Here is a 16,759-nt window from a genome sequence, read left to right as displayed (position 1 = left end):
ATCTTGTTAGGTGGCCAACTAATTAGGGTTTTTCATTGTTCTACTATCATCTTAGGATTTCTATTCACCTAATAGTTTAGGATTCTAAGTAGAGTGATAAATTGCAATTAGAGTATTGTGACAGATATTTTGATTGTGATGAAAAATAGAACATAGGTTAAATGAATTGCATGCTTAATGAATTTGTTGCCTAGATTAACCTGTTTCCACAAAGTGTAATGTTTTTACTAGGTTAAATAGATCGCATGCTTAATGGGTTTATTGCTGGGTAAAAAAGGTTAATTAAGAGCGCTTAGCTTTAATTAAGTATAATAGGGAAACTGAGATAATTGACTGCTTAAGTGTTATCTGTGGGGTTAATAGTTTAATTGGGAATAAGAAATATTATTCGTCATTGTTGACAGATTGATTGTTGAAGGTGGAGAATAATTCTTGACTGTTTCTTTAATATCGTTATATTCTTAGTTATTTAATCTTTGATATTTATTTCATTTTATGTTTTCAACTATTAAAACTAAAACCTCTTTCTAATTTTCAGTTTAGTTATTATTTTGATTAATAATCTGATCATAGTCCTCGTGGGTTCGACCATTATTTATCGCTATACTGAAGTATAAGTGAATAAAAAAATATATAATTAAATTTGATACGGCATACGGCACGCATCAACAGTGTAACGGTCTTAGCTATCTAGGGCGTTACAACAACATCGCATGTGCATGTGCTTCCCTTGCAAAACAGCACCACCCCAATGACACACAGAACCAACAAGATAAGAGATTGCAACATCATTACTAGCTGCATTATCCACAATAACAGAAAATACCCTTTCAATCCCCCATTCAAGCTAGCATTGTTCAATGGCATTTCTAAGTGTTTCACCCCTATGATTAGGAACCACACAATAATTGAGAATCTTTTTCTGTAAACTCCAATTCTCATCTACATAGTGAGAAGTCAGCACCATATAAATTAGATTATGGAAAGAAGTCCAATTGTCAGTAGTCAAGCAAACTCTTTGCTTTTTGCTAACAAAAAATTCTTTCAACCTCCTTTTCTCTTGCATATAAAGATTCAGACAGTCACGAGTCACAGTATGACGTGAAGGAACTGTAAATCTAGGCTCAACTACCCTCATAAGTTCCTTAAAACCTTGACGATCCACGAAACTAAATGGGAGTTCATCAATAATCGCCATCTTAGCAACATTCTCTCTAACTAGTTCAACATTATAAGTTCTAGCCCCTAAAGTGCCTCCTTCCACGCCTTTTTTTGGAATGAAAGAACATAGTCTTTTGCCTTTTGCATTGTGATGACAAATGAGTTAAAAGATTGGATGTCCCCCTTTTTTTTACTCCCACATGCATATGATACACCACAATAGTTGCATCTAGCTTTAGGATTCTTGGCATCATCGCATGCCTTGGTGAAATGCATCCAAACTTGTGATGAAGGCCTAGTGGGCTTTCTTTTTGGAGCAGCACTAGAAGTTGGACTGCCATCACCGGTGCTTGGTTGAGTGGGTGGGTTACTTGAAGGCTCCAAAGATACTTGAGAAGCATCGACATCAATGAAAACATCCTTTGGTTTTGTTGTCCCACCATCATTACTTTCATTTTCAACAGAAACTGGCTCAGGAAGATCTTTTTGGATATTTGAAGCCATCTGAAAATGACAAATAATACAAAACAAATTATATTTTTTGAATGAAAGTTCTCTTGGTATACCATTAAAAATTATGACTAAAAGATTGAAGAGATAAAAAAAAAAACATACCGAGCAAGATGAGTTAGGAGACGTTGTTTTATTGGCTTTGATGAGTTATCTTAAATCCTCCACAAAATACAGTAAAGCTACAAAATATACATTACCATATTCAGAATCACAAGTAAACTATTCTATAGGCTATAAAAAAAAATTTCAAGAAAATTAACATAAAAAATTGTTAGCAAAAGAATAGAGAAAACAAACTAAATTTACATATTATATGAGTATGTCTCAAATAGTTAGCAAAAGAAGAAACCCATACCTCGTTCGTCGCTGCAACTTGTTTGTCGTCTGTCTCAGCCCTTCCCTTCTCGGAGTTGTTCGTCTTCGTCCTTCCTGCTACGAGTTACCGGTCGTGCGTCGTGACGTGGGAGAGGGATAAAGATGCGTGGGTTTAAAGTTTGATCTGGCATTTATGTCACTACAAGAATAACAGTATCTAGCGACGACACCTCTAGCGACGACATGAAAAAATCGTCGCTAGAGGTTATTTCATATACGCGGCCCCTTAACCCGCAAAAAGCAATTAATTTCATTAATTTCCCTCCTTTATTGATGACTTTTCTCTCTCTCTCTCTCCCTTTATTTTTAGATTCAGAAAACAGAAACCCCAAACACAGACAGCTCTCACTTCTCCTCTCAGACCCCAAACCCCAAACCCTTCTCCTCTCAGACCCCAAATCCCAGACCCGAACCGAACTCCTCTCTCCTTCCTCTCAGACCCAAACTCCTCACTCTTTCTCCCTTTATTTTCAGACCCAAACCGAAACCCCCAAACTCCTCTCTCTCTTCTCTCAGAACTCAAACCCCAAACTGTGAGAACCCCAATCTCACAAAAGCCCATCCTCTCGAGCATCCTCCAAGCGCCATCTGTGGCTCTTCCAAGCCGCCGGAGACGTACGGTTCCTCCAAGCTCCATCGGAGAATCTCCATCTACGGTACATATATGTATATATATATAAATATTTAGTTATACGGTATATATATATAAGTATTTAGTTTTTTTATTATTAGTATTGTTCAGTTCATTTATATATATATTCTTTTGTGACAGTGAAGTATCTCTCGACTCCCTCTCTGTTTTGCATGTGTTGGTGAAGGGAGACCCAGCCACCGCACGGAAGTCATCGGAGGCCCAGCAGACACCAACTCACCACCACCATCACCATCACCATTTTAATTACTCTGCTCCCACCATTGCTGTCAGTGACAGGTCCCTCAAGTTTACTCATGTTCTCTACAACCTCTCCCCTGCTGGTTCGTATTTATTTACTTAATTTTTTTTATTACATATTTATAATTTCTATATACATAATATTATTATTATTGTTTTGTACGAGTACAGAACTGTATGAACAAGCTATAAAGTCGGAGAAAGGTTCGTTCATAACGTCAACTGGGCAAAGACAGGTCGAGCTCCATGAGACAAGCGTGTCGTTAAGGATGACACCACTGAGGATGAGCTGTGGTGGGGAAAGTAAGTGGAACCTTCTCTAATTTTTTTTATTTTATTATATTTTTTTTCCCAATTTTAATACTTATATATATGCACATATACATTTTTTAGGGGCTCTCCTAATATTGAAATGGACGAAAACACCTTTTTAGTCAACAGAGAAAGAGCTGTGGATTACTTGAATTCCTTGGAGAAGGTATAGAAATTATAATTATATATTTTCCTATTCACTCCATTCTGAGTTTCTGATAGTTTATTAATTGAATCAACTTGCATCAAAATTTCTAACAATATAATGGGAATTAATTAATTTTTATAAAAACGTGAGTCTTCTTTGCATCAAACAAGTCCTGTTTTGGACTTGTTTGGTAATGTTTTTGGCTCTGTAAAAAAAGTGGAGTTTATTTTTTTGGTGTTTGGGGTTCAATAAAAAGTGGGGGAGAACCTTATTCTGAAGCGTGGTACTGAGAATTTTATATATGTCTATCATAAAATATGTTGGTGTACATGGTACTGCATATCTATCTTTTTACCGTACCTTAAAATTTTTCCTTATGATGGTTTTTTTGTTCAATAGCTAGGCCAACTTTCTGATAAAAAGTTGTGATAATTTATTTATCTTGAAGTATATTTTAAAAAATATTAGAGTGAGTAGTAATGCAAGATGTCTAAATCGAGGTTTTTTTCCTCCTACGATTGAAAATGTTCTAGTGCTTTAGATTGACACAACTTCCGTCGCCCCCCGCCCTCCACTCTCCCCCCTTTTTGTTTGCTGCAATTTTTTAAGTAATTACTGTCTGATATTTTGATTTAAATTCTTCATTATCTCTTTGAAAAGGACAACTATTTTGTTTATGTTGTTATATATCTTATTGCACTTCTTGATGTTTGCAGGGCTTGTAGTCCCAGATGTTCCATTAGAAGAGACTGAAAATTTAAGAAAGGAAGCTCTGAAAAAGAATATTGAACTGGTGTGTCTTATTGGCCTTCCGATTTTTCATTCATTTGGATAGATATAGTGTTCTGTTTTTTTTTTTTGAAATGAAATTAACCTGCATCTTCTTGTATGCTTCAAAGGTATTGCTAACCACACCCACTACTCCTAATGATCGAATGAAAGCCATTGTTCAAGCTGCTGAAGGATTTGTCTATCTGGTAAGGTTTTTCTTTGGTCGACTCATCAATCTTGCTTCCTCTTTAGTTTTTCTGATGCTTATAATAATGTATTAGTTTAAGTAAGCTTGACCGTTCATGATAGAACTCTGTTCACTCATTTCTCTCTCTAGACGTGGCTTTTAGTTTTTCTGATGCTTATAATAATGCCTCAGTCATTTGCTGTAATTTGACAACAATTCTTACTTGATGAGTTCTTTCTCTCCCTTTTCCTAGTTAGCTAACCATTTAAGGTGCCAATGAATAAAAGAAAAAGAATCTAAAAGGAAGTACTTGCATTATTGTCATCTTTTAGTAGAGAGACATGGATATAATCTATTATCACTACTTGTACTGGTCGTAGTAGCAGAGCTAATTTTGTATACTCTTTAACTGAGTTTTCGAATGAGAATTTCCTGGTGCTAATTTAGTAGAATTCAGTTTCTTTGCTATGGAGTTTGACTCTGGTATATTGGTTATTAGGGATTAGAGAGAGATATAGAGAGTTCTTGCCTAATGCTGCCATTTTTGTCTGTTTCAAGTTTCAACAAATTTACTTTCTCAGTTTGTCATTTCATTAAACAATATCACAATATTAAGTTCCCAATTCCTTTAAAGATTTATATATACATATATATATGAAAACTTGGTAGTTTATCTAGATTATAAGTTCCTGCAATGACAACTAACACAGTACAATATCAGAAATACACACTCCTAGACGCTAGTTAAAGCAATTTGTCAAATAGTTAGTAAACACAAACTAAGTAAGAAATCAAAGAGCAATACAGAGCCAGAGGAACATAAAATATGGAAGAAGTTAAATAAATATATGTGTAGTACATCAATCTAAAAAGAAGTACTTGCATTATTATGACAAAATTTGTGTGAAGAAAAACATGTAAGCGACTCTATTGTGGTGAGGCAAGGCAAACTATGAACTCAAACTTGATATCTTCACATGCATTTTCGAAATGATTTCTTTGGATCGTAATTGTGTTTTATATGTTTAGTTGCTACTGTTTGACATTTTAAAATATTTGGTTGTAGTATTACAGGAAACAAAACTACCTATCTATTACTTGGTATATATATATTACTTGGTATAATAAATCACTACTCCATTAATCTTCTTTTTATTAATTTGTACTATGTTGACTAACCACTTTTAATAAGCTACAATATTGAAATTTCTTGGTTAATTAATGTTGAATGAGTTGATTAGTTTTGGGTCAACCAGCTTATTTTATTATCTTGACAGTCATAGAATAATAATTGGCAAAACCATTTGCCTTCAAACGACAAGCATTCACCATTGGATTGGATAACATAATATAAATTCATAGTTTTTATTTGCCATTAGTTATATTTTGACTTTTCCCATCTTACTATTTAGCATGCTCAAATAGTTATATTTTTAAAAGTTTCATTTCATTTTATATTTTTTTGACTTGCATCTTTGCTTCTTTGTATGAAATCATCAATTTTAAAACAAGTTTATTGGTACTTCACCAGTTATCAATGAACCAATTAATAATGTTTAAGTCAAGTTTAACTAATTTTTTTATATCAAATGGTTAAGTTAACAAATGAATGGAAAATACTTGGGCTCTGTGTGAATTTTTATGGATTTAGTATGGTGGTGACCTATGTATATTAGTTTAGTTGGTTGTCAATAACAACATTCTTAGAAACTCTGATATTGAATACAAGTATCAAGTTAGCAAGGCCAATGATTCAAATTTGTGAGAATTTGTTCCAAAAAGCTTGATAATTTGTTGTCTTTGCTCCTTAGTTGTTTAACTATTATTTTCATATATATTTAGCTAAGACAAGTAGTTCTCATCTCAGATTAGTTGCAATTCTTTGTGTTCCTTGATCCTATCTCTCTTCATCATCCACAGACAACCAAAGACACACTCTAACCTGAATAATTTTCATATTTGTGTAGAAATTTTGTTTAGTTATCACAAATGACAATATTAGAACTCTATGTGATGCCATTTTTATCTTATTGAATTGTGATCAATATGGTTTAATGGGTCCATGTAAAGCAACAATTTGATATTTTTAAAGAAAAAGAAAAAGGACATATATGGAGATTAAATAAATAAAGATAAAAAGTGTAATTTTTGTGTATGTTCAAAGGAAAATGTAATTTTTGTGATTGTACAAATTTATCAATGCATATATATCATCAATTTTTTTAGATATGTCTTCTGCGGTTATACAACATCACGGAGGTGATGGTGGGGCAAATCCTCCTCCAGATCCAACACAGATACAGGCTGATTGTGAGAGAGGTAACACATGCAATTATTTTTTTTGGATGAATATATTGAATTAATTTATTTATGTGTATATAATAATTATATGTATTTGAGAAATAATAGTGACGACTAAAACGAAAAGGCGCGGCATCAACAAGGGGTTTTCAACTCGAGAAGCTAGAGTTGCATTAGGTAGACCACTACCACTGGAGTGGGATGTTCGAGGGAAGACTTACAAAGAAATTGGTGATTATTCCCAACATTTCTCTAGAGAGATCGGCATTCTCATTCGACAATATGCCGATCTCGACTAAGACCGATGGGATAAATTACCCAGCGAAGTTAGGGACCGCATACTTCCTCGTCTAGAGGTAATTTATTTCTATAATTTTTTTATTGGGTTCACTTTAATATTAAATCTAGCTAATTTATTTTATTTTTTTGATTCAGGGTGATTTATTCGACATTGGTCGAAGTCGATATGCCTCAGAGAACCTCCCCGGCATTCTTTTGGGCATTCAACGGTCGTGCGCTGATCGTTACTCGGAGTGGAAGAATGACTTGTCCACTCATTTAAAAAAGAATGGTCGAGCACATCCTCCTGATGGTTTGGGCATGGAGAAATGGCAGAAGGCGCTCCAGTATTTTGATCGCCCTGAAGTGAAGGTATTCACAAAAATATTATTTTTTAATTTATTTTTGTTAATTTAACATATGGTTAACACAAGTTCTTTGCAGAAGTGTTCTGAGACTAACTCTGCGAACCGTGCAAAACAAAAACAGAGAAGCGTGCAGGGTTCACAGTCTACGCCAGCCCTTCGTTACAAGAAGGTACTTTCTTTTTTACATAATTGTTATTTATGTTTTTTTATAATGATTTTTTTTCTTAATTTTTTTCAAACTTCTAGTATTGTAGCGTGATTTACAAACTGGGTGTCTTGCTGGGGTTCCAGAGATTTGGATGGCGACTAAGTACATAGACGGGGAAGGTTGGATGAGCAAGGCAGCAAAGGATAACTATGTAAGTAAATTTATATTTTATGATTTTCTTACTTTATTGTGTTCTAATATTCTTGAAAATTGTGTGATACAGGAAAAGATGATGGAGATACGTGACACTCTGCAGTCGCAATCATCTACGAGCGCCTCTGCTTCGAGTACTATCCCGAGAGAAGAGGATGACATTATTCTTGTTGAGACTATCTTTGGACGTCGTCGAGGCTATCAGCCGGGCCTTGGTCGTAGGATTCGCACGAGGGTGAATTGTGAAGCGGCTGATGTACCTCAACTAGCCCAACCACCTCCTACCGCACAAGACATGCAAGAGGTGAGGGAGCGACTCCGAGCCATAGAGGAGCACTTGGCTAGGATTGGTGGAGTCTCGGGATCTGGATCTTCTCAGCAAGGTCATGGTGTCGATCCTACAACACCTAGTTAAAAACATTTATATTTATGTATTTTAATTTTACTATGATAGTTACTTTGTCATAAGAATATTTATAGTAAAAATATAATTTTGTGCATAATTAAATTAATGTCTATTTCAAATCTTTTAGCAAAAAAAATGTGTTAGTATATATATTGACTAATGACTTTTTTTTTTAAGTATATATAATAGTGCTTTAATGATTACCAAAAAAAATTAAAAAAAATTAAATAAAATAATAATAAAAAAATATATATGTATATGGACTTTTAGCAACAACATGTTGTCGCTAAAAGTCTAAATGTTGTCGCTAAATCTCAACACTATTCCAATGGTAAGAGGTAATTTCAAACTAATGGCGACAAAAATATATAACTTTTAGCGACAACTTATCGGCGCTAGAAGAAATAGCGACGACATTCGCAAATTCGTCGCTAATTAAAAACAATTAGCGACCAGCATATAGCGACGACAAATAGCGACGACTTTGTGGTCGCTAAATGTATTAGCGACGATATTTCGGGAATTAGCAACGACTTAAGTCGTCGCTAAAACCTCTTTTTTTTGTAGTGTGTATGTGTTGAAACAATTTTTTATTAAATGTCCAAACACAAATGAGAGCTCTCACGAGTAAAAATAATAATATAATTTTTTTAATAAAAAAATAATATATAATTTACTCTTATTAATTTTTTAAAACTTTAAACATTATCCACATTCCATATAGTAAAACTAATGATAGTCTAGACAACTTCTTCACTCAAAAAAAAAAAAAAAAACAAAATATGGAGAAGTAAAATGAAAAAGTACTTATTTTTTCTTTTCTCTCTTGTGAAATGTAAAACTATACATATATTCTTTTTAACAAAAAAATGGGTGTGTAACTTATTTAAAATTTGGAAACAATGTAACTAAGATCAGTCATAAATGAAAGAATTGTTTATTTTTGACCCAACAAATTTTCAAACAATTAAAAAGATAAAGCAATTGAGAATGTTTTGGAGAGAAAGAAAGAATGTAACATAAGTTTTTTTAACAGCAAGTCCACCACAATGCTTTTATATAAGGGAATTTTACACAATTCCTTACAATATTTTTTTTAATTACTATATTAATATCTATCAACATATTTTCATTTATATATACAAATCCTAACCGATTTTTTATTTTTATTACTATAATTGTCTATTTTATTTCTAATACTGATATTATATTATTTATTGACTTGCATGATATTAAGTTATCTATTTATTGCTTATCTTTAAAAAAAATTATTGTCTTTTTGTTTTTATTCAAAAATATTTCTGAACACATCACATAAAGCAACTGCCATTTTCATTTCCCCAAACAAAGTTCTTTTTCCCATTTCAAAATCAAAACCCCAAACTTCCTCCTCTTTCCATTCCCAACTGTGAATTCTTACACCCAAACCCATTTTTGTTTTTCATCATCCAATTTGATGGTCTCAACATGGAGTGCCGGAGACACTCTCTCCATTGAGTCGCCGGAGAAGGATGAACCGATCGATGATGACTTTGAAACTGACAATGAAAGAGATTCACCCCCGAGTGTGAAGATGCATGCACCTCATAAGAAGATGAAAACTAGATCGCCCCCTCTGTTAAACCTAGAACTAACAAGAAGTTGAAAATTGTTGATGAGGCGGAGCTTGTTCAAGACTTTGTTTCTGATTCCGACCCAATCCCCGAATCCCCATTGATAAAGGTTTGTTTTTTATAGCTTTTATTTTTTTTCTAAATTAAACACCATAAAATTTTCTTCAGATTTTTCATTATGTATATTTTTTTTTAGTTTTTGAACAAGTAATTATTGTTTTTCTTTGTTTCCTTTATTTAAGAATTTGATGATAATAGAAAGTGATAGTGTTGAAAAAGAAAAATGCATTGATGCTATTGGTACAATTTTTGGTCATAATGTAGGTATTACTTTGATGTAGTTCTAACAGACGTTTTTTATTTATTACTTTTTTGCAATTGTATATTATTTCATTTGTTTTCAGAAATTTTACAATTTTGTTTATTATTTTATTTATTTTCATTTGTTTATTTTTTTTCAGTTTTTTTGCACTTGTTTATTGTTTCATATGTTAAAAATTTGTCTATTTTTTAATTTTAATTTTTTGATTTAGTTTTATTTTTAGGGTTTTAAATTGTTGTTCATAGCAACTTGTTTTATTAAATAATATTTTTATGTTTTTTTTCTTATATGTTCAATCGTATATTTTTTTACAGGATTGGGAACTTTTTTTCAGACCCGAGAATAGACCGGGTGGGAGGTTAGTCTACACATCTCATTATGATGTAATAAAGCTTATTAACGAGACCTTGACTAATACGCAGAAGGAAATTTTTAGAAAGTCTTGTGCTGGACATTTTATTGATATTCAGTCTTTTGAATATCAATCTCAAGTAGTTCACCAGGTTTTACTTAGACAAATCAAACAACCAAATAATGATGAGTTGTGGTTTTTGATTGGTGGGAGGAGGGTTAGATTTGGGATAGGTGAGTTTGCTTTGATTACAGGCTTAAACTATGTGGGTGATTGTGATATGTCTAGGTTTGCCAAAATGCCCAATGGGATGTGTGATAGGTATTTTCCTGATCAACAGATTAAATTTGATTCTATTAGGAAGAGGTTTGTTGTTGATAAGTTTAACAATGATCTTGTTGCTGTTAAATTTACTAAGATATATCTTATTACTAATTTTCTGCTGAGCAAAGAGAAGGACAAAAATGTACATGAGGAATTGACAAACCTAGTTGTATCTTATGAGTGTGAGACGTTCCCTTGGGGTAGATTGGCTTTCAATGCCACGTTGAGGTCTCTTCGTTCTGGGACTAAGGGAAAAAACTTAAAGAACACCAAAAAAATAAACAGAGTAGAAAGGATTCTAAGGTTTGGTGCCTGTATGTGTTGAAAGGATGTCCTTTTGTATTCCAAGTTTGGGTGTATGAAACAATTAGGAGCTTGAGAGATTTTTCCATGTGTATATACAACCCAGCACCTACATATCGCATTTGTAGATGGACCAACTCAAAGAGTCCCAAATTTGATGCGTTGGAGAACAAGGTGTTTGGATCCTCAACGGTAAGTTAGTTTTGATAAAGATAAACATATGTTTATTTTCTTAATTGCAGATGTTTATTTATTTTGATCTAATATAGTAATTGCCAATTTTTTTGAGAGTTTGGGTTATTAATGTTTACTCATAACTGCCAGCTGCGAGTTGATTATTGTGTACCTAATGTGGAGGAGACAAAGATGTTGAAGCTTTAGTCTTATGGGTTTGACTTTGCGAGTTCATCATTTTTTGGTCATGATGAGGAGGAGAAGAAGGCTAAACGTGGAGGAAATAAAGGCATTTCATCTAGTTCTCGTTTTGTCAAAGAAGCAGAGATTGATAAAAACATTTTGATTGAGTTGCTTGATAAAGTTAATCTTGCTTTGGGAAAGGTTGATTCCATGTCAATGGCTTTCAATGATTTGAAGGATGAGGTTAACAAGCGCTTGGATTTAAATGAGGTTTCTTTGTAACATTTCATGACTAAAAGACTTATGGATGGTTTTAGGAACACATTCAGCGACAATTCTACTGAACTTAAAAAAATCATCACTGAAGTTGTTCAAGAAGCCATTAAGAAGTCCATGGTGTATGCTCAGATTAAGGTATATTTTTGTTCTATTACTTACTTGTTTTTTTAATGGTTCACTTATATAGTTTGTTTCTTTTTCATATTGGTTATTTTATTGATTTATTTTAGTAAATGCCATGGGTATTGATCAATTATAGTTGTTGACAATTCTTAAAAAGTATTATGATCATCTTATATGACATTTGAAATTTTGTTGTATAATCTTTTGTGTTTTTTTATTTATTTCTTCGAGTTAATTATTTTTTATGTTTGTGTTAGGGTGATGTTGCTAAAGATCACGTTGAAGATGAAATCCCTAATTTCTCAAAGATAAATGAAGATATTATCACTCAGCCCCAGCCCAGTAAAGAAGTTCTTGAGGCGTTATCTGTTAAAGGTGTTGTTGATGTTTCTCAGAAGTTAGCTTCTAAGAAAGTATAAACAGACACTTATGTTTATTATATTTTGACTTGGTTTATTTTTTGGACTTAGTTTGTTATGACTATTTTAAGCATGTTGTCCATATTTTCTCCAAAGCATAAACATTTATGTCGTGCTTTTGTGAATGGAGTCATGCTCTAGCGTACTTAACTTGTTTAATTTTCTTGGTAACTCCTACTGGATTTGATACTGACAATGGTTTATTTTATTTTTTATTATATCTTTTATTGTTCTCAGTTATTTTAGGGTTTGGATTGTATATGTTTATTTTTATTTGTACTCCCTAACTTGTTTTCTTTATTTCTAAAACCATAAATTGATTTTTTTTTTCAATTAACATTTTTTTTTAACTGACACCGTTTTTTTTAATTTTGTATTTTTGTTCTATTATCCAAGTTGTTTTGTTCCTTAAAGTTCTTAAATTGATTTATTTTTAATAATTTTTTTTTCTCTTTGGTTGTCTTGATATGAGATTTTTTATTATGTTTATTTGATCAAAAACAAAACATGTATTTTTTTTTTTAAAAAATCTTTATTTTTACCTGATATGTGACATTTTTATTATGTTTATTTTCCCCAAGCAGTTTATTTTCATAATGTCGATTTTTAACGGGACTTATTTTTATACAATAATTTCTTTTATGTCATACATATTAAACGTTTATTTTTTTCGTCTTTATACAGGGGTTATTTATTTTTAGTTGTGGCAAATGTTAAACGCTACAATTAAAAAAGTTTATGTTGACCATCGATTTGGCCAACGACACAGAGTCAAATTTACGACAAGAAATGAGAGGACAATTAAGAATTTAATCTAATGGAAAAGAAGAAAACACCAATGATTTATAGTGGTTCGGCCCCAAAGAATGGTAATGACCTACGTCCACTTAGTGAAATTATTAATATTGAATCTCAAAGCCGTGATCAAAGAACTAGGGTTCTTGAGTTTCAACAACTTTGAGAGAATTACAATAAAACGATGGATAATCACACTATAGCTCTTTTTCTCAATATTCAGGAAAAAGATTCCAAGATCCAAAGTCCCTTCCTTGAGCTATTTCATGCATATTTATAGGCTCAAGGAGGGTTACATGGGCCAATGGGCCTTAACATTCCTTAATAACTGCATATCAAGGTAATAAAGAGGAAATAATCAACATAATTATTATAGGATTGCAATCTTAGAAGGAAATAAATCAAATTATACGACCAGCCTGGTCGTATCTAATAGTTAAGCCTGACGAAGCGATGTATAGTTGGTCGACAACCGAACAACATCGTCTTATTTCAAGTCTGCCACGTGTGAGAAATACCTGCCACGTCATAAGTAGCCGTTTTTGGGTAAACATTTGCCCCCCAAGTTTACTTTACTGCGACCAGCATAAAGTAAACTTAGGTGTTTGACATTTCGTATGCCCCATGAAACATGTTAGAGCCGTCATGCCTCTTCGAAAAAAGCAACAAATCATGTCCAATCAGGAGTTTTCTGTTTCCCAAAAACCTGTCTGACGGCTATTACAGTTCCCCATACTCCGAAAACAGTAATTCATAATTGCCTCTTTTATAGTGCTACGATCACTATAAATAATACTTCCAGATCATATTTTTACTTTTTACCTTTCACTTGCCTTCTGCTTTTCAAGAACTCTAAAGAAGTTCAACTTCCAGAGCCTAGAAATCCCAAGAGCCTTCATCGCTGATCCAAGGAATCTCCGTCCAGACGCTCAGAACATTCGTGCTCATACTCCAACTTTCATCCAAGTAAGTTTTCAGAATCTTTCTGCTGTTTGAGATACCATGCAAAATTGTTTTTCATTCGTTTCATATCAGAGTTCTTGACTGAAACTGTCTTGGGGTAATGGGCATATTGATCGATGCTTGATAGGGAAGTGAACTAGTGTTGTATAGCAGATAAGAGTCAGTTTGGTAGTCGAGATCGTAGATTTAAGGCGTAAAATTGAAGTAAAAATTCAATTTTAAGCTAGTTAAAAAAACTGGGTTTTTCCTGCCCTCTCGGAGTTGAAAAAGGTTGAAATTCCCTTATGTGGATTAAATTAATTGGTTAATTCAAATAATTAATCCAAGGATGTATGTAAAAACACGTTTTAACAGATTGCGGAAATGCTTAAACAGATGTATGATATGTGTAAACAGAATTACTTAATCAGAAACGTAAAAATAAAGGACACACGAATTTTTACGTGGTATCAACAACCTTTGCAGGTTGTTACTAATCCACGGGGCCACGCCCAGAGAATAAAGTTTATTAGATAAGAATTATTCAAATTACAATCACCAATTGACTTAAACAATCTTAAAGACTCCCTCTTTAAATTGTCGCAATCCCAGCAATTTGACACTTCCTAATAACACTTCCAAATGACTCAGAAACTTGAACTCCCTTCAACTTCTGGTCCGTGCACTAATCATCCCGAAGAGTGACTCACACTACAAGCTTCTCCCGAAGCTCTTAAACAAGGTGTCCTTGAGATTTTTACCTGCAAAACAGTTAACAAAACATATGCAAGAAAAACAGAAAACAAAACACAAAGACTCTAGAACAAAAGCTCTTTGCACATGAAAACGACACTTCAACAAAATATGAAATCAATCTCTGAAGTGATAACCTAATCGTCTAGGTCAGAAGCTTTTATAGAGAAACAAAAGCATAAATAAAGAATATTCACCATTGATTACTTGATGCACAAGATAATTCTAAATAAGGTAAATATCCATCTGTTTTGACAAAACCGGATTCTGCTGAAACAAAAGATACCTAGACTTTCCTAACCGAGACAAAAAGAATAAATGACAAGAATATTTCCAAGATAATTCCAGATTTATTCTATATACGGAAAGAGACATTTACAGCAGAGAATATTACACAATAAACAGGATTTAATCAATAAATACAATATTAATTTTGACTAAAACCAAAAATGCCAATAAACTAAAAATAGAAACAAATCCCTCAAAACCGGGATTTTACAAAGGTTTCTCTGAAAAAATTTTACTTCCGCTTTTTAATCTGTTTCCCAAACTGCTCGTAAGAGACTGAGTGTTTTTGTTAGAATGTTGCTGGCCGTATAAAAGCTTAACTTTTATACGCGAGCAACGTTATTTCAACTCTTCAACACAAGCTTTTAGGCTTTTAAGTTCTCATCTCCCCGTTTTTCTATTCGCAGCTTTTCATGCAAGATCCGTGGGGAGGTGAGAGACCCATCGACGATGACTTGCTAGCTCAATTGCTCGAGGACGAGGAGAAACCGTCGTTGCTAATACCTGAAATTCCCTTTTATCATGCCACTTCAAACACTCCATCGACCCTCCTACAAAATATGGCTCGAGCAAAAACTAAAGCCCATAAAAAGAAACCTTCCAATCCTTCAAATCAGCCTGCTCCTCGGGCTGAAATTCCCTTGACCAGTGGTCAAGAAAGAAATATCCCCGACCCTAGCATCCAAACCCATGCTCAACTTCGAAACGCCATTCAACCAGATGTTGAATGGTACGTTGCCCCTTCTAGCCGAGTAACAGTTAGGATGATTGCGAATTATATCAAAAAATACGGACTTTCTGAGGTAACCCTAGTCCAACCCACCAAAGACCAACGGGCGAATTTTCCAGGAGGCACCTTCAGCGCCTGGTCGAGATATCACATCGAGGCAGGAGCTATCCTGCCTCTTCATCCTTTCTTCCAAGGAGTGGCCAACTATTTCAGGGTTGCTCCTTTTCAAATAACCCCTAATGGATATAGAATGATTTCGGCACTCTATATCCCTTATAGCCATAAGAAATGGCCCATCCCCACACCACTTGAGGTCAACTATCTATTCGACCTAAAATCCAACCCCAACCAGGAAAACACGGGGTTCTTCCACTTCTGTCACCAGGAAACGTCTCGTACTTTCCTGAGTGACACAACTTTTATTTCCAATGTGGGGAGGTACCACCTTGAGTACTTCCTGACTACGGGCATGGTTGCCAACAATCTGGCCTTCACCCAAGGAGGTAATATTTTAACACCCCTGGTCGTTTATTTTTCTTTAAAAAAAAAATTATGCACTTTCCTTAGATTTTTAGCACATTTTAGGCCCATGGTTGCGACCAGACCCTACTCCAGACATTGAGGTCCAATCAGCCCTCTTGGCCAGTATGACTGATGTGGAGAAGAACGCCAAGCATCTGGTCGCAGAGGCTAACCTTAGGCTGGTCGGGCTTTTGGCACCTCACCAGGATGTGAGGGAGTCAACAACGGGAAGTGCCACTGGAGAGGAGATTCCTGAGCAGCACCCAGACGTATCACAACCTCCAAGGAGGAGGATGACTGAAGTGACAATCAGGGAACCCTCTAGCATCCCACGAGCTTCCGCTCGCCTTGCCCCACTGGGGAAGGGAAAAAAGAAAGCCACCGAACCTGTCGCTCCCATCGACGAGTCTTCAGATGAGAACGATACTAATCTTTCTCTCTTAGATAGTTTGCCAATTCCCTGTCACTTATTTGATGGGGATGGCAACTTTAAGTATACTCCAAACTTAAGTTCAGATTTCTTCCAGGCAGTAAGTAGTTCAGTCAGTAATGTCGCGACCAGT

The 16,759-nt window shown here is 34.2% G+C and overlaps 1 protein-coding gene across 9 annotated transcripts; it reads left to right on the top strand.

The window, feature by feature from the left end:
- The first annotated feature begins 2,329 nt into the window (after positions 1-2,329).
- Positions 2,330-8,180, top strand: LOC133818392 (uncharacterized). 9 transcript variants are annotated; one of them, XR_009885890.1, is made up of 12 exons: positions 2,330-2,705; positions 2,822-3,024; positions 3,113-3,244; positions 3,335-3,419; positions 4,118-4,194; positions 4,301-4,378; positions 6,586-6,678; positions 6,769-7,016; positions 7,096-7,311; positions 7,429-7,476; positions 7,599-7,666; positions 7,739-8,180. XR_009885890.1 is itself a non-coding variant. In XM_062251247.1 (4 exons), exons 1-4 carry the CDS (start codon positions 7,261-7,263, stop codon positions 8,081-8,083), a joined length of 594 nt encoding a protein of 197 aa, XP_062107231.1. In that variant the 5' UTR covers positions 7,098-7,260; the 3' UTR covers positions 8,084-8,180. The 9 variants fall into 9 exon arrangements, 1 of the variants encoding a protein (XP_062107231.1); XR_009885889.1 differs by having other exon boundaries at positions 7,562-7,666; XR_009885888.1 differs by having other exon boundaries at positions 7,554-7,666.
- Positions 8,181-16,759: the final 8,579 nt, after the last annotated feature.

Source organism: Humulus lupulus, chromosome 2 (assembly GCF_963169125.1).
Source record: "Humulus lupulus chromosome 2, drHumLupu1.1, whole genome shotgun sequence".
Lineage (NCBI taxonomy): Eukaryota > Viridiplantae > Streptophyta > Magnoliopsida > Rosales > Cannabaceae > Humulus > Humulus lupulus.
This window is presented reverse-complemented; position numbering and strand designations above follow the sequence as displayed.